The 17,535-nt window shown below is 42.9% G+C and overlaps 1 protein-coding gene across 2 annotated transcripts in view; it reads left to right on the top strand.

The window, feature by feature from the left end:
- LOC110521790 (collagen alpha-1(XXIV) chain) overlaps window positions 1-17,267 on the top strand; it is a 183,833-nt gene extending 166,566 nt beyond the window's left edge. Inside the window, exons 48-60 of one of the 2 annotated variants that reach the window (XM_036968553.1) lie at window positions 5,610-5,717; window positions 5,924-6,031; window positions 7,567-7,620; window positions 7,751-7,813; window positions 7,902-7,955; window positions 8,661-8,696; window positions 9,526-9,561; window positions 9,817-9,843; window positions 10,833-10,886; window positions 11,472-11,640; window positions 11,823-11,932; window positions 13,500-13,733; window positions 15,946-17,267. In XM_036968553.1, coding sequence (XP_036824448.1) covers window positions 5,610-5,717; window positions 5,924-6,031; window positions 7,567-7,620; window positions 7,751-7,813; window positions 7,902-7,955; window positions 8,661-8,696; window positions 9,526-9,561; window positions 9,817-9,843; window positions 10,833-10,886; window positions 11,472-11,640; window positions 11,823-11,932; window positions 13,500-13,733; window positions 15,946-16,092 — 1,200 coding nt within the window. In that variant the 3' untranslated portion in view covers window positions 16,093-17,267. Of the gene's footprint in view, window positions 1-5,609; window positions 5,718-5,923; window positions 6,032-7,566; window positions 7,621-7,750; window positions 7,814-7,901; window positions 7,956-8,660; window positions 8,697-9,525; window positions 9,562-9,816; window positions 9,844-10,832; window positions 10,887-11,047; window positions 11,641-11,822; window positions 11,933-13,499; window positions 13,734-15,945 lie in introns of those variants that run through there. The other variant, XM_036968554.1, reaches the window with a different exon arrangement.
- The last annotated feature ends 268 nt before the right edge of the window (window positions 17,268-17,535 follow it).

Genomic DNA, 17,535 nt, shown 5'->3' with positions numbered 1-17,535 from the left:
AGTTAACTGCACCTGAGATTGCAGCCCAAATAAATGCTTCACAGAGTTCAAATAACAGACGCATCTCAACATCAACTGTTCCGAGGAGACTGCATGAATCAGGCCTTCATGGTCGAAATGCTGCAAAGAAACCACTATTTAAGAACACCAATAATTAGAAGAGACTTGTTTTGGCAAATAAACACCAGCAATGGTCATTAGAATGGTGGAAATCTGTCTTTGGTCTGATGAGTCCAAACTTTTTTGGTTCCAACAGCTGCCTTTTCGTGAGACGCAGCATAGGTGAACAGATTATCTCCGCATGTGTGGTTCCCAACGTGAAGCATGGAGGAGGAGGTGTGATGGTGTGGGGGTGCTTTGCTGGTGACACTGTCTGGGATTTATTTAGAATTCAAGGCACTCTTAACCAGCATGGCTACCACAGCATTCTGCAGCGATACGCCATCCCATCTGGTTTGTGCTTAGTGGGAATATCCTTTGTTTTTCAACAGGACAATGACTCAAAACACATCTTCAGGCTGTGTAATGGCTATTTGACCAAGAAGGAGAGTGATGGAGTGCTGCATCAGATGACCTGGCCTCCGCAATTACCCGACCTCAACCCAATTGAGATGGTTTGGGATGAGTTAGACTGCAGAGTGAAGGAAAATCAGCCAACAAGTGCTCAGAATATGTGGGAACTGATTCAAGAGTGTTGGAAAAGCATTCTTCATGAAGCTGGTTGAGAGAATGCCAAGAGTGTGCAAAGCTGTCATAAAGGAAAAGGGTGGCTATATATACTTTGATTTGTTTAACACTTTTTTGGTTACTACATGATTCCATGTGTTATTTCATAGTTTTGATGTCTTCACTATTATTCTACAATGTAGAAAATAGTAAACATAAAGAAAAACCCTTGAATGTGTGCAAACTTTTGACTGGTTGTGTGTGTGTGTGTGTGTGTGTGTGTATGTATGTATATATCAAACTTAATATTGTCAAAATACGTTCAGTACTTACCATAGAAGGGAGTTTCGCTATCTTCATTACTGCCATTACGGCCGGTATGTACTTCCAAAAAATTTGTAAATAACGAGTTACATGCATCTGAAAAAAATGCCTTGTCTGGAAAGAATCCATGTATTGTTTTTGACCAAGTGGGCATGCACCAAATCCAACTCTTCTGCACCTCCAATAAAATCATTCATTACTGCCATGCACAGGTCGGCTGATCCAGCAGCACGAAAGTAGACAATATAGGGTATGTTTTACAGTGATTGTATATTTCTAGATAGGTTTTATTTGGTGTATTTTATTTCCATTACTAATATTGCAGAAGAGGTGCGCAAAAACACTATTTAGATTATTTTCAGGCAAAGCCTTTCTTTCAGTTACATGTACCATTTTATTTAGACCTTGTTTGGAAGTACATACTGGCCGTAATGGCAGTAATGAGAATAGTTGCTCATCGAAGCTCCACTCTTTGGTAAGTACCAAGCATTATTAAGCTTGGAAAGCTGGTGAATGGGAAGTTGAATGGGTACTTCCTGAGTTTAAAGGAGAATCGCCATATTCAGTGTCTCCTGTAAACCCAAATTCTGGTTCAATCTATCCCTAAATTAACTCTTGCCCTTTCCATGCTATACAGTAGGTCACAGTCAATCAGGGGATTTATTGCATTGAGTAATTGCACTTTTAAGAGCCATTCTCTCAGCATGGTTAAATCTCTGTGGGTGACAGTCTGACACGCTGTCTGAATCCGAGTGATTTTTACGATCCACCTTTTTAATACATTTTTACCTTTCAAAACCTCTTAAGGACAGGACCCTTTTTTTAAATTTCCGCCTAAAATGACAACCAAATCTACCTGCCTGTAGCTCAGGACCTGAAGCAAGGATACATATTTGGGACTCCCGAGTGGCGGAGCGGTCTAAGGCACTGCATCTTAGTGATAGTGATCCTTGCTTAGTGATGTGTCACTACAGACCCTGGTTTGATTCCAGGCTGGAACACAACTGGTGATTGGGCGGCACACAATCGGCCCAGCGTCGTCTGGATTAGGGTTTGGCCGGGGTAGGCCATCATCGTAAATACGAATTTGTACTTAACTGACTTGCCTAGTTAAATAAAGGTGAAATAAAATACAATTTGAAAGGAAACACTTTGAAGTTTGTTGGAAATATGAAATGAATGTAGGAGAATATAACACATTAGATATGGTAAAAGATAATAAGACAAACCAAAAAAATGCATTTTCTATTTACATTGTTTTGCATCAAATTTGAAATGCAAGAGAAAGGCCATTCATTCAGATAGGAGTCTAGGTGTAATTTAGATTTTGGCTCCCAGATGGTAGCAGTGTGTGTGCAAAGTTTCAGCCTGGTCCAGTGAAGAATTATATCACTACACAATATTTTGTATCAAGTAGTATCAGTATCAGTAGTATCAGTAGTTTGCCCAAATGTTTCCCAAATTGGTCAAATGATACATTTTCAGGTACATAACTATAGAGAACATACAAAAATGCTATGGTAATAAAACATTTAAGTTTACACACTCCCAGGAATGAAAAGACACTCAACTCCACACATCTAGATGGCCGGGCGGTGTGGACGAGGGGCCAGAGACAGCAGGGGTTCAAACTGTAGAACCCAGTTCCTACATTTGAATATAGAAATAGATTTTTTATCAAACATAACTATGCTACATGTTATCTCTGGGACCCTCAGGATGACAAATCAGAGCAAGATTACTGAGTGTAAATTCATTATTTACCTTCAGAGGTGAATGTATCAAACCAGTTGCCGTGATAAAATAGTTTTGTTGTTGTGCACTCTCCTCAGACAATAGCATGGTATTTTTTCCATGCCGCCTTGCTCAAAAACCTCACTCGTCTATTTCTCCTGCCACGTAACACGTAATCACAACACTAGCTATGTCACAGGAAATCTCAAACAAAGGACAAACTAAAGAATGTACCGAATAAAGTTATGAGATTATCCCATTACTAAGTAGATTAAGACAACACATTATAAATGTGAGTGTGGCTAGACTGCGATCAGGATGAAAGACTTCTGTAATCCATTAAATCCACATATCACCGGATAAATTGAGCTTTTAATGGATTCAATATGGCTGACCCTCCCATTCCCATCTCCCTCTCCTTCTGGATCCGCATTCTTATAGTGTCTCAGAGTAGGAGCACTGATCTAGGATCAGGTCCACCCTATCCAGTAATTATAATCTAAAAGGCAAAACGGATCCTAGTTCAACACTCCTACTATCTGAGATGCTTTATGAATACGGGCCCTGCTCCCACCAGCTGTGTTTAAAGTGCTGAAGGATATTCGGCGGAAAATGACTGGTCATTAAATGGCTTATTTGATTTGTTTGGGTTTCTGTGGTCAGAGCTCAATGGGATTCTTTCTACTGAAGTCTGCAGCCCCGGCGGCCCTGAGTATGCAGGGATTTTATGCATGATGTCCTTTCCCCTGCTCCCCAGACAGCCAGACCGGCAGTGTAGGGACTTCAGTATTAGCCACCCTGTCTGTCAGTTACATAACAAGCAGGTCTGGTAGCACAGAGGCAGTTAGGGAGGGAGGTGTTTACGGTGAAAACACACAGACTCTCTCACAAGGAGAGGGAGATCCCAGCAGGAAACAGCCATGATGATTTTACACACATAGCTACAATACTGTACATGACTGCTTCAGCTACCCTGAAGGGACAGACTTTTACGGTACACTCTGTCCCCTTCCTCCTCCTCTACTTGTTCAACTCTTCGTCACCATCATCCCCATCTTCTTCATCCTCCTCCTCTTCTTTCTTCCTTTTCTTCTCCACCTCTTCCTCTCCCTCCATGTCCATGTTTAGAATTGGTTGAAATACATAACCAGTGAAAGGTTACCCTCCTGGTCAGCGGCTGTTTTTGTTGGAGCCTGCTCTCTGTGGGTCTAACCTGTGTCAGACAGAGTCAGGGGAGCCCTTGTTATTAGTGAAAAATAAGCAGGAGACTGATGAGCACCATAGCATAGACCAGCCTCTGTGTCCCCCTGACCTGACCACCATCCCCCAGACCTAGTATCTTCTTACTGACAAAACAGTATGACCACTAGCTGTCTATCACTCTGTCTTTCACTGTCTCCTTTTGTCTGTCTCTCTCTCTCTCCGCCACTCTGTCTCTCTCGCTCCGTCTCCCATGCCTCCTTGCTCAAAAACCTCTCACATCGTCTCACCCTCGTTAATTCCATTGGGTGCAGGCAGGACATGAGTTGCTCAAGCCTCTTAGCCAGAGTAGTAATGCTAAAAACAAAGAGGTTTATGTGTATTACATTTATTTGACTTTTGACCTAATGCAGGTGGGTTAACATGTCTGGTTAAGAAAGAACAATGTGGTTCTCAGACCAAAGCCCTTACTGTGTAGTAGGATGGGACATTATTGCCTATTAGTTCCACTTGAGGGGGTAGTGTATGAATAAGTGTGTATGGGCATGCCGTGTCCTGAGTATCCAAGCCAGAGTTGATTAAACCCCTCACTGATTTGATGAACAAGACAATTACATTACCCGTCCTTATGCAAGACCAGGGATTGAGGTTGTACCAACAAAACCGAGACCTCTGTAATTCCAAACCACTTTCTCCTGCCGTTTTGGAGGGATCCTTTTCTCCCGGCGTTTGGCGGTGTCACGAGTTATCCTCGCGCCTCACGGCCGGCCATCGAGCCAGGAACAGTAGCTGCTGTACGCGCAGCCAGCGCTGGGCCACCGCTGGCCTGCAGTTGGAACGGGAAACGACTGCGGTTGCCGGCGGCTCAGTGCGCTATAAAAAGTTCAACAACAGTCAGTCATTTTGATGGACGTTTTTGAAGCAAATTGTCAGGGAAGATTATGAGTCAGGAAAGACCTACTTAAGTGCTGCTGTTTAGAGATCTGACTGTCAAAGTCAAGGTCTGACTGTCAAATTCAATGTCTCACTGTCAAAGCGGAGTCAACTTACACACAGCTCTGACACACACACTTACCCCACCAGACATGCCACCAGGGGTCTTTTCACAGTCCCCAGGTCCAGAACAAATTCAAGAAAGCGTACAGTATTATAGAGAGACATTATTGCTAAAATAAAGAGCAAACCTGGTTTCAGAAAACAGATAAAGCAACACCTCACGGGCACAACGCCTCTCCCCTATTTGACCTAGATAGTTTGTGTGTACGTGTGGATATGTCTGTTCTTGACTATTAATGTTCTGTATTACGTCATGTTTCATGTTTTGTTTGGACCCCAGGAAGAGTAGCTGCTGCTTTTCCAACATCTAATGGGGATCCTAATAAAATACCAACAAAAAAAAGCCTGTGGCTGACTGTCAAATAAATGTCTGACTGTCAACGCCAATGTCTCTTTTCAGACACAGACAGACAAGTTGATCAATATCGTATTCATTAGGTATTTATTAGACTTTTCAAATACAGAACCTGGCCCATGAATCAGTGCTGATTTAAATGTCACTTGTACTTAGTCACTGGCTACACATACCATTTGTTTAGCAGGCTTTTTCATGCTTTCCTTTCAGCATGTCAACGAGTTTAAATTTGGTGTGCCCATGTTGACTGTGTCTCTGTGCTTTCTTTCCTCAGGGTCAGCGGGGCACCGTGGGGCAAGAGGGGGTAGCAGGACTACCTGGTCCCAGGGGGGAACTTAGTCTGCCTGGGTTGGTCGGAGAAAGGGGGCCTGCTGGAGAGAAGGTACCAGTACCATCGTATCAGTACCATCGTACCACCATCAACCTTACAGTCTTACTCTAGCCTTAGATCTGTACTATATAACCAACTCCTATGATGTTTGGCATGACAATGACTAATGGAGTTGGCAGGACAGCACAAACAGATCTGGGACCAGGCCTACCCTATCCTATAACCTCTGACCCCTGACCTCTATGTGCTGTTTCCAGGGGGAGCCTGGCTTGGCAGGAGAGAGGGGAACCCCAGGAATCAAAGGCATGGAGGGGTCGTCCGGAGACCAAGGCAGAATAGGAGACCCAGGACTCAAAGGACAACCAGTGAGTGCTCCACATCCATCCAGTCATTTTAGAATATCGCCAACTGCCTTCTAACTGGTCACAGTTTGTTAAAAGATTCATATATTTGACATCAACAGCTCACCAAAGGTTTAAGCAATGTGTTGAGGTACTATATTTACTTGCACGTACACTTGCACATCCTCATCTGCACATCTATCACTCCAATGTTAATTGCTAAGTTGTAGTTTCTTCGCCACTATTGGCCTATTTATCGCCTTACCTCCTTACTTAATTTGCACACACTGTATACAGATGTTCTATTGTGTTGTTGACTGTACGTTTGGTTTATCCCATGTGTAACTGTGTTGTCTGTGTCGCACGGCTTTGCTTTATCTTGGCCAGGTCGCAGTTGTAAATGAGAACTTGTTCTCGACTGGCCTACCTGGTTAAATAAAAAAAAATAGATATATATCATAGAGGGTTGGTTTTTTTATGTACTGCTTTGACACCAATTCAAAGATGAGCTCATAATAAGGCGTTTAGTTATTCTCTCTGCTCTGTTGCCCTGGGTTAATAACCCTATCACATACATTCTTTATTACCTGGAAGCTCTATATATAGCCGTAGGGGCTCTGTGCTGGGGTCAAAAATGTGCGTCGCTCACAGTTTTCCACCCGAGTCGACGAGTTACAAATGATCTAGGTGAGACCAGGAATGGAACCATTCCGCTTGGCAAGGCCGGCTTATGTGAGACTTACCCGACTCTCACTCCAGGGACCAAAAAACAAGGTGCTCCATTTTTCTTATATCACTCGCCCCAAAAAAACACCCTCCATCCCTCCCCTTTCCCTCCATCGCTCCCGACATCTCTCTTTCGCGCCACCACCTCCATTGCTGCTGGTGAAATAGAGACCTGGTTCAAGCTCCCTACGGTTGGATCACCTTACCGTGCGTATTTCAGGGGAGAGAGTTTCAAGGCCAAACCTCTTGGTTAGAGAAAATGGACCCGGCTGAAGGATGTGAATGATTGAACTGTGCAAACACGTAGCTTTTTTTGTGTTACTGCTGAGGAAAGATAGACAGACAGGCAGACAGACCTAAGGGTTGCTCAGACAGTTAGGCCCCAATGTGCTACGGTCTACAGTAAGACCTTGAGCCGCAGTTTTTGTGTGAGGGATCTGCGGGTTCCTTGGAGTTATACAGGGTAATGGATGAGAGGGCAACCAGAGACCAAACCAGAGACCAAACCCCTGTCTGGAACACATACTGTATCAGGGAGGGGGATTAGGGTGAGGGGAAACAATGGTTTCAATGGTTTTAAATGGTTTCATAACATAGCTTACAAACTTTACAGTGCACACTCTATTTTTGAGGCAGCAAGAGGTTTTTTCAGTTGTCAGAGCAATTTGTGGTTCAGTGAGAGTGTATTTGTTTTTTGGTTCTATGTTGGTATTGTGGTTCAGTTATATCAGAGTGTCTTTGTCTTGTGGTTGAGCTGTGTGTTTAATTTGTGGTTCAGTTATATCAGAGTGTGTGTGTGTGCGTGTGCGTGTGTGTGTGTCTCTGGCTTGCAGGGAGAGTCGGGAGACCTGGGGATGGTTGGCTTCACTGGTTTTCCAGGACCTAAGGTGAGTCAGAGGCTCTGAGAGATCACCACAGACATTGATCACCCTCGCCTGCTCTCAATGAGCTATTCTATTCCCTCCACTGACAAAAGGGTTGTTAATAACAAAAGACTGTGTTCTGGGTTTTTCATAGGGACCAGATGGAGATTTGGGTTTCAAAGGCATACCTGGTCCTAAAGGTCCTCTTGGCATTCTGGTAAGTACAGCATTAGCACTTACTGTTGCAATACATTATGTATATATGTGGTGTGTGTGCTGATCTCTCCTTGATGTGTCTGTTTCAGGGTTTCAGTGGACCTGTTGGTCCAGAAGGGATGATTGGCCCAATGGGGAAACCTGTAGGTCCAGTGTGTGTGAGCACGTGTCCATGTGTGTGCTTGTGAAATGTCTATCTGCCAATTTGACTCTATACACAGTGACTGCATGTGAGAGACAGGTTAAATGATCCGTTCTAAGATTGGGCACTATCCTTTCTCTGTGTTGATGTGTTGCTATTTTTTTTGAACGGTCACATTTATTTAACTAGGCAAGTCAGTTAAGAACAAATTCTTATTTACCATGACGGCCTACTGGGGAACAGTGGGTTCTGGGCAGAACTACAGATTTTTTTTACCTTGTCATCTCAGGGATTTGATCCAGCGACCTTTCGGTTACTGGCCCAACGCTCTAACCACTAGGCTACCTCCCGCTTCAACTGTCCGTAACTGTCAGGCCAAAATATACCAAAATGAATTGATAATCCGCTCTGTTGTCAAAGTCAAGACAACTTTCTAGACTAGAGAGAGAGAGAGCGTGTCAATTCATGACTCCTCAGCCATAAACTATAAATCAATCAAGGTCAAACCTCAGGTGTTCGTTTCCATCATTTTTATGTGATCTGTCCAATCTAGTCACACTTACCTGGTGGTGTGTTACAGGTCTGTTTACTTGTGTTTATTTGAGGGGCATTATACTACAGTAACAAAAGAGTTAAAAGAACCGAGGGCACCTGTACTTTTGAAAAGAAACCACTGTATTCAAAAGTCATATTCTCTCTTTCAAAGGGACCGAGGGGGCCAAAGGGAAGCCGTGGGGAAATGGTGAGAAGTCTGCATAGTCATATAATCCATTACACTCAGTAAGCATTAGGAAAACCACAAGTTGATGTGTAGGTGTTTAAATGGGCAACTAAAGATGACACCTCCTGCACGGTGCGCGTGTGTAGACAAATGATCCCATTAATTCCGTGACCTTGTTTGCTTTGCGTGAACTTGCGTGACGGTCAGTGTATTCCGAGGTTAAAAGCAGACGGCCACAGTGCCTGGGTAGGATCATGAGGAAGGTAGCTGTTGCAGAGTGATTTCCAGTGCACAGCGAGCCACGCATGGGGCCTTACTGTACTTTCTGCCTCTCATGTAAACAGTGTGCAGGAAATGCTGTGTCATAGTGTTAGCGCTGGGATCTTCTGTGGGGGTTATTGTATATACTGTTCTCTATTACGGCTCCCACTCTGCCAAGTGAACTGTTTTTTAAGCTTCTCAGACTCATAGACAGTTGCACACACAGTAGAGAGAGACACACACACTAATAAGAAGCAGCTGCCCTGCTGAAGGCTGCTGCCGCTGCTGCTGTTGTAGTAGTGTGGTGTCAGTTCCCTCATCAGCCAGTGGGGGCGATAGAGCTCCATTACAGAAACACAAGCAGAGCCCCAGATACTGACTGCAGCTCTTCAACTCTTCTGACTGTACTACATGATTATGTAATGATAGGATTTGTTTAAAACAGGTATATCTCAAAAGTATAATGTTTATATCAACACATATTCAATCTTTGTGTGAAGTTGATAGAGTACTGCAGGTGCATCAGATATGCTAAACATTGTGTTGTCACCCGCCATTGTAACACCATGATGTTGTGTTTGTTTCTCAGGGACCCCAGGGACCACAGGGACATCCAGGTCCCAGAGTAAGTGTTCCCCTTCCATTACTACATTATGTCCTAACCTCTCTTAGTGAGGCGGTAGCCTTAAGGTTAGAGAGGTGGGCCGGTAGCCGTAGGGCTGCCGGTTTAAACTCCCAAGCTGCCTGTGGGGAAGTCTGTAGGGAGCGGCGGGTTACCAGCTTCAATATCCCTTTATACTACCTACCGGAGTTGTGTTTGCTTGACAGTTCTGTTTATTTTGTGTTTCTGTCCAAATACGGTCTGTGTTCTCTCTCCCAGGGTCTCCCAGGTGCTCCTGGCCTGGCTGTAAGTATCCACCGATGGTCAATCAATTACATAATCTTAATAGATCATTTCTCTTTGTCTGGAACCCACTGTTTAGCCATTGTATATCTTACATCCATTATGTAAGCTATTTATGTAGGTGATTTATAGTCAGTTATAAACACTCAGGCCAACGTTTCTATATTGACATTATTCACTTAAACTAAACTGTTCCTGTTGGTTACGAGTGCACTTGTCACGTAGAGATTCGAGGAGAGGTCAGGTATGGGTGTGTGGGGGCAGTTGCACTGAAGTTGCCAGTCCTCATTGCCAGAAAGACTGGAGGTGTTTAGCTGGCTTAGAGAGAATAGCAGGAAGACAGGATAGGGTAAGGGCAAGGTATCTCGCTGAGTTTCACACAAAATCTGGCCATCAGAAATCTGGAGTGTGTCAAATATGCTAGCCCTAAGGCACCTCTCTCTCTCTCTTTCTCTGTCTCTCTCTCTCTGTCTCTCTCTCTCTATATATATATATATCTTCCTCTCTCTCTCTCTTTCTCTGTCTCTCTCTGTCTCTCTCTGTCTGTCTGTCTTTCTCTCTCTCTCAGTCTCTCTCTCTCTGTATCTCCCTCTCTCTCTCTGTGTATCTCTCTACCCCCCTCCCCCCCACACTCTCTCAGTCTCTGTCCTAGGCTTGGTGCCAGCCTAAGCTTAGATAAGGCTTTTGAAGGAATGAGAAGAAGCAACAGTCTCATGGCTGCAGGGCCAGCGGTAGCATAGTAGCAGAGCATTATCTGTGTGGCCTTTCCTTCCCTGTCTGAGCTGCTTTCAACAGCCATTTAGAACTATAACCATGAAATTAAAACAGTAAAGCTGAAATGTCATTGCATTTCTGTTTAAGCAATATGTACACTACGTGGTAATCAGGGAAGGACTTTTAATAACATTGATTAATATTCCCCCCACTACTTTGAAGAATTTGTAGATTTGTTGATACAGGTCCTGGTGTACTGCTCTTCTGTGTGTCCTCAGAGACGAATCGAGTATAACTCTCCGTTGGAGTCCAATGGTGACTTAAGGACAGAGGTAAAGCACTCAACATATTGCACATTTTAAAATGAGATAACTGTAGTCAACATCCACTGTAAATACAGTTACTGTTAAGTGTTGATTTTACAATAAAAAAAATATTAACAAAAATCTTTCTGTTCTTGTTTTTTGCTATTTTATACTCTGCCTTTCCACATGTGTGGGAACATGCCTCCAAATAAACCTCATTTAATTGATTGGTACACATGTACAAAAAAAAACACTTTGCTTGGCACACATCATAAAAACATCAATGCAACTTTTCCAAAACATTGTATGTCATGGGGTTTCTGTGGATGAGTACGAGTTGTGCTTCTGTGCATGCGCACTTGTGTTTCTGTGCATGCACACTTGTGTTTCTGTGCATGCACACTTGTGTTTCTGGGCATGCACACTTGTGTTTCTGGGCATGCACACTTGTGTATGCATGTGTCTGCATGTATTCATGTTTGATCCACTGCATGCGTGTTCCATCCATGTGTCCATGCTTTGGTTTGGCTGTCTCTATGGCTTTGTCCTCTAACCTCTTCCTTTGCTGCAACACTATGGCCTGTGTGAACAATGCTAACCCTGCTAACCTAGACCTACCAGAACACCGAGATGTCCCTCCCAGACCACAACGCAGAGATCTTTAAGACCCTGCGCTACCTGAGTGGTGTGATCGAGAGCATGAAGAAGCCGTTAGGAACCCGGGAGAACCCAGCACGGTTCTGTAAGGACCTGTTGGACTGCCAACACCAGCTCTCTGATGGTGAAAACCTCCTAAAACTGCTTCACAGAACTTATCCAGATGTCATGGACACTTTGTCCCAATCTCCATCAATCAACGTTCTATGAATAATCTACAAACGTCTATTCAGTAGAATAGCAAGTATTTGTTATTCGTATGACTGTGTTCTTTCTCTCTGGGTTTGGATGTTGCGGTGCCTATAGGACTGTTCTGGATCGACCCTAACCTGGGATGTCAGTCAGACGCCATTGTGGTCTTTTGTAACTTCACTGCAGGCGGGCAGACTTGTCTCCACCCAGTAGCTTCTAACAAGGTAATCTAGCTCTGCACTCCCAATACTGCACTCCATCATCACAGGGTCTCCAGCAGATCCATAGCAGTATTCATTCAAAAGACCGATTATTATTATTATTATTATTATTTATTTATTTATTTATTTATTTTTTCTTCTCCTAGGTTTTAAAGTTGAACACATTTACATGTGCCTGGTTGCAATGGCACAACCACAGAGGCACAGGGGCATTTCCACTAACACATCTGTCATTCTTTTCCTCTGCAAACCTCAGCAGTATTGTACAAGTTTTGGTCAATTGTTATTGCCACTTTCATGCGAAATGGCCATGAATTTCCAGCTGGTGCCGTCACCGTTTCCTCGATTCCTGTCACATCTGCACAAACACACATTGATCTTGACAACCTGCTGTGTGTGTTTGTGTGTGTGTGAGTATGTATGTGTGTTTACATATTAAACGACCACACGCGGAAACGGTTTGTGGGTTCATGAAATGCACGTCCCTTTATTGAATGTAATATGTGTCTGATGCCTTGTCCTTCGATGTTGCTGATGTAGCCTGGAAACGAGAGAAACGCCGGTGGAGAGTTCGCCGGCAGTTCCTTTGGTTTTGGCGCCGGTCCGTTTGTCGCCCTGCATTTCCCGTTTCTTATCATGCCTTTTGTTATCAATGTCAGTATTCAAGTGAGGTTTCGGTAATCGCTGTGTAAAGTTAAAATAATTGTTTACAAACGTAGCCTCCTGCTGCGACGGGAGGTTATCCATTATGTCAACCAGATACTCAAGTGGCCGCTCTAACAATCGAAAGAAAAGTCTTCAAAAAATGGATGGCAGCTGGGAGGAGTCAAGATCAGGTGGGACCATTCTAGCCAATGAGAGGGCAGACATGCGTGTGAACAACAGGCACAACTCTGATATAAAGTGTTTCTTTTCTCAAAGTTGCTGGGATGTGTACAGTTTTCCGCCGGCATCACCTCACCGCCGTAAATAAACACCCTCATTCTGAGTTTGCACCGTATCAAAGTGTCTGCTTCTTCACTGGAACCTCCACCCCTAGAGCAGCCTCTGTTCCTGTGTGTGTGTGTCTATGTGTGATAAAAAGAATCAGTGAGAGTTTACGAAATATTGGAAGTTCTTTTGTCCGGGCACTCGATATGGTAAACTTCTCCCCAGACACAGTCGATTTTCAGCATCATTTTGGAAAGCTGAGCTAACACACTGCTTGATGTGTACCAATGGTCATCATAGCCATACATACCAATGTCTTCCATCATATCAGGAAGCTTTTTTTCCATGAATAAAAGTCAGTCATGTCCAGCAGTAGTTTCCTAACCTTGTCTGTCTTGAAACCCATTAAAGAGGCTTAGATGACTGGAAAGAAACTGCTGAATCATTAAGTATTCTTCAATTACAGCCAAATGTTTGACTCATTGTGCTTGCAGCAAGAACCCTGTACTTTGGTTAATAACACAGACTGGAACATTCCTCATTGTAAAATGGAATTATAAATGAGGGACAGAGAGCGATATATTAGCAGATACTCCCCGTCCATTCTCCATCCCCTAACCTTATTTTGCTTTCCCCACAGCTTTCGTTCGGGGTACATAAGGTCCAAATGAAGTTCCTCCACCTTCTGAGCACAGAGGCCAGTCAGGACATCACCTTCCACTGTCTGAGTGATCTGCCCCTCAGCCCTACAGACACCTACAGCGCTAACGGCCCAGGACAGGAGTACCGGGACAGACCACCGAGGTTCAGGGGATGGAACGGACAGATGTTTGAGGCAGACACACTACTTGAACCTCTACCAGACGAGTGCAAGGTAAGGAGCCGGAGAGAGGAAGAGATATCAAAATAAAATAAAATGTTATTAATCATATGCGCCGAACACAACAGTGGAATGCTTACTTACAAGCCCTTAACGAACAATGCATTTTTTTTTAAGTGTGAGTTAACCTTTCTGATCTCCCCATCCCGGATCCGGGTTCGTGAATACAGACTCAAGCTCATTACCATAACGCAACGTTAACTATTCATGAAAATCGCAAATGAAATGAAATAAATATGCTAGCTCTCAAGCTTAGCCTTTTGTTAACAACACTGTCATCTCAGATTTTCAAAATATGCTTCTCAACCATTGCAAAACAAGCATTTGTGTAACAGTATTGATGGCTAACGTAGCATTTAGCATTAGCATTCAGCTGGCAACATTTACACAAAAAAACAGAAAAGCATTCAAAAAAATCATTTACCTTTGAAGAACTTCAGATGTTTTCAATGAGGAGACTCTCAGATAGCAAATGTTCAGTTTTTCCTGAAATATTATTTGTTTAGGACAAATCGCTCCGTTTTCTGCGTCACGTTTAGCTATGAAAAAAACCCTGTATCCAGGATTGTGTAAATCTATCAGCAAGCTCATTAGCATAACACAACGTTAACTATTTATGAAAATCGCAAATGAAATGAAATAAATATGCCATCTCTCAAGCTTAGCCTTTTGTAAACAACACTGTCATCTCAGATTTTCAAAATATGCTTCTCAACCATAGGAAAACAATCATTTGTGTAAAAGTAGCTAGCTAGAGTTAGCATTTCGCGTTAGCATTTAGCGTTAGCATTAGCGTTAGCATCCAGCACGCAACATTAACAAAAACATAAAAGCCTTCAAATAAAATCATTTACCTTTGAAGAACTTCTGATGTTTTCAATGAGGATACTCTCAGTTAGATAGCAGATGCTCAGTTTTTCCAAAAAGATTCCTTGTGTATTAGAAATAGCTCCGTTTTATACATCACATTTGGCTACCAAAAAAAATCCATAAATTCAGTCCTCAAAACGCAAACTTTTTTCCAAATTAACTCCATAATATCGACTGAAAACATGGCAAACGTTGTTTAGAATCAATCCTCAAGGTGTTTTTCACATATCTCTTCATTGATACATCGTTCTTGGAAACATGCTTTCTCTCCTGAATCCCAGGAGAAAATGCCTGCACCTGAAGATTACGCACAAATTTAGACAAAGGACACCGGGCGGACCTCTGGAAAATGTAGTCTCTTATGGCCAATCTTCCAATGATATGCCTACAAATACGTCACAATGCTGCTAAGACCTTGGGCGAACGACAGAAAGTGTAGGCTCATTCCTTGCGCAATCACAGCCATATAAGGAGAGAATGGAAAACAGAGCTTCAGAAATTCTGCTAATTCCTGGGTGATGCATCATCTTGGTTTCGCCTGTAGAATGAGTTCTGGGGCACTTACAGACAAAATCTTTGCAGATTCTGAAACTTCAGAGTGTTTTCTTTCCAAAACTGTCAAGAATATGCATAGTCGAGCATCTTTTCGTGACAAAATATCGCGCTTAAAACGGGAACGTTTTTTATCCAAAAATGAAATAGCGCCCCTAGAGCTCTAAGAGGTTAAGAAAGTATTTACTAAATAAACTAAAGTGAGAAAAAAAAGTAACACAGTAAAATGACAATAATGAGGGGAGCTAAATACCAAGTCAATGTGCGGGGGTTAGTCAAGGTAATTTGTACATGTACTGTAGGTAGGGGTAAAGTGACTATGCATAGATAATAAACAGCGAGTAGCAGCAGTGTAAAAACAAAGGGGGGTCAATGCAAATAGTCTGGGTTGCCATTTGATTAATTGTTCAGCAGTCTTATGGCTTTGGGGTAGAAGCTGCTAAGGACCTAGACATGACGCTCTGGTACCGCTTGCCATGTGGTACCAGAGAGAACGTTCTATGGATTGGGTGACTGGAGTCTTTGACAAGTTTTTGGGCCTTCCTCTAACACCGCCTAGTATATAGGTCCTGGATGGCAGGAAGCTTGGTACGCACTGCCCTCTGTATGTTTCTTTCACCTCAGAACTGGGTGTGTATTCATAAAGCATCTCAAAGTAGCATTGCTGATCTAAGATCAGGTCCTCCCTGACCATGTAATCTTATTCATTATAACTAAAACGGATCCTAGATCAGCATTAACCATTGTGTGTCAATTGCTTCATGTTGTATATTTTCCCTTCTAGATCCAAGATGGCAGCTGGCACCAGTCACGCTTCTTCTTCCATACTCAGGACAGCTACGAGCTCCCCATCGTAGACATACAGGAACCACCATTGTCACAGCCCAATCACCTGCTACACCTCGAGGTGGGACCTGTCTGCTTTCTGTGAGGTCATCCATCGCCAGCCTGCCTGTCCAAAATATGAACTATGAAAAAATCAAGCATGCATTAAGCAACCCAAAATGTCTGCTCCCCAAACCAAAGAGAATGTAATCCCAAGCGGAGTTGGTCAGGTCTACTCCCCCACATGGTGACAAACACCCTGTTCAATCGATGGTAGACATTTGCGGAAGAACTCAATCCATAGGAAACTAGGCCATCTTAGTGTAATATGGCTGCAGGAGAGCAGTGTATACAAATATCTGTCAAATAAATGTATAACGTGTGTCTGTTTTTTTTGTTTTGTTTTTCAAAAGTTTGCTTGGGTTCATTGGAAAGTTGGTCCCTGCACTCAAGATAGGACTCATCCACACGACACCCTCCAAAAACAAACTCAAATCCTGTACCTCCCACCCCTTTCCTCCTCCTCCCCCATTAACACCCTTTCATCCATCCTCAGAAAGGGCCTAGCTATCCGAAGGAAAGCTCCATGGCCTTTGTGACAGAAACACTGTCCAACCAAAACTTTCTAAGAGTGCAATAGCTTGTGGATTAAGCGTGAGAGATTTCATATTGCAACATCAATCGAAGGTCAACCACCAGTTCGGGCGGCCATTTTGTTTGTTTTTTATTCACGTTTGAATCATGTTTGAATCTGTTGAACAACAAGGCTGGACGTTTACACCTTGGGTGTGTCCAAAATGGCACCCTATTCTCTATGTAGTGCATTTGGTTTAACTTAGGGCCCATAGAGCTCAAATACAGTGCACTACTGTATATAGGGAATAGACTTCTATTTTCGGACACAGCCCTAGACAGATGGTGCTCTACCTCCTGCTTGTATGCCCTCTAAGTATAGGTGCTCGTGTCAAGTTATTTTTTGTCTTTACAAGTTGTATGTACCGGTTACATCCAAGATCTGTATCGGTTGTAAGAGTACTTATTTGAAATTTGGTCATTTCTACAGTAATTTATATGAATTCCATATTGTTTTGCTTTAACTTGTCATTTTTAGTTGGTAGGTGGTAACTTATCATTGGTGCTGCAACAGAAACAAGAGCTTGAGACATCAGTGAGTTGCGAGACAATTTTCCGGTGTATATTTTGACATTATATGGTTGGTTTATTTATATCCTTTTGTTTTTGTTCACATTACTGTACCCCAATAAATGATACTCTCAGAGATCTATTTGGTCAACTCCAAACTCAGTCCAAATAACTATTTATGTAAAAATGTGTACTTGTATACTATGTACACACATTATGTCTATGTTCATTGTGTGCGTTCATGTTCACTACAGTGGTGGTTGATAGGTCATACTGGCAGCTAGCATAGGCCAGAGCCAGAAGACATATGAAAAAGCAATGATCTTGTTCTTTATGCTACATTAAACATAGTGTCATTTAAAAAAGTAAACATTGAAAATGTGTAAACATGAAATATGTTGACATT

The sequence above is a fragment of the Oncorhynchus mykiss genome, chromosome 30 (assembly GCF_013265735.2).
Source record: "Oncorhynchus mykiss isolate Arlee chromosome 30, USDA_OmykA_1.1, whole genome shotgun sequence".
In the NCBI taxonomy this organism is placed as follows: domain Eukaryota; kingdom Metazoa; phylum Chordata; class Actinopteri; order Salmoniformes; family Salmonidae; genus Oncorhynchus; species Oncorhynchus mykiss.
This window is presented reverse-complemented; position numbering and strand designations above follow the sequence as displayed.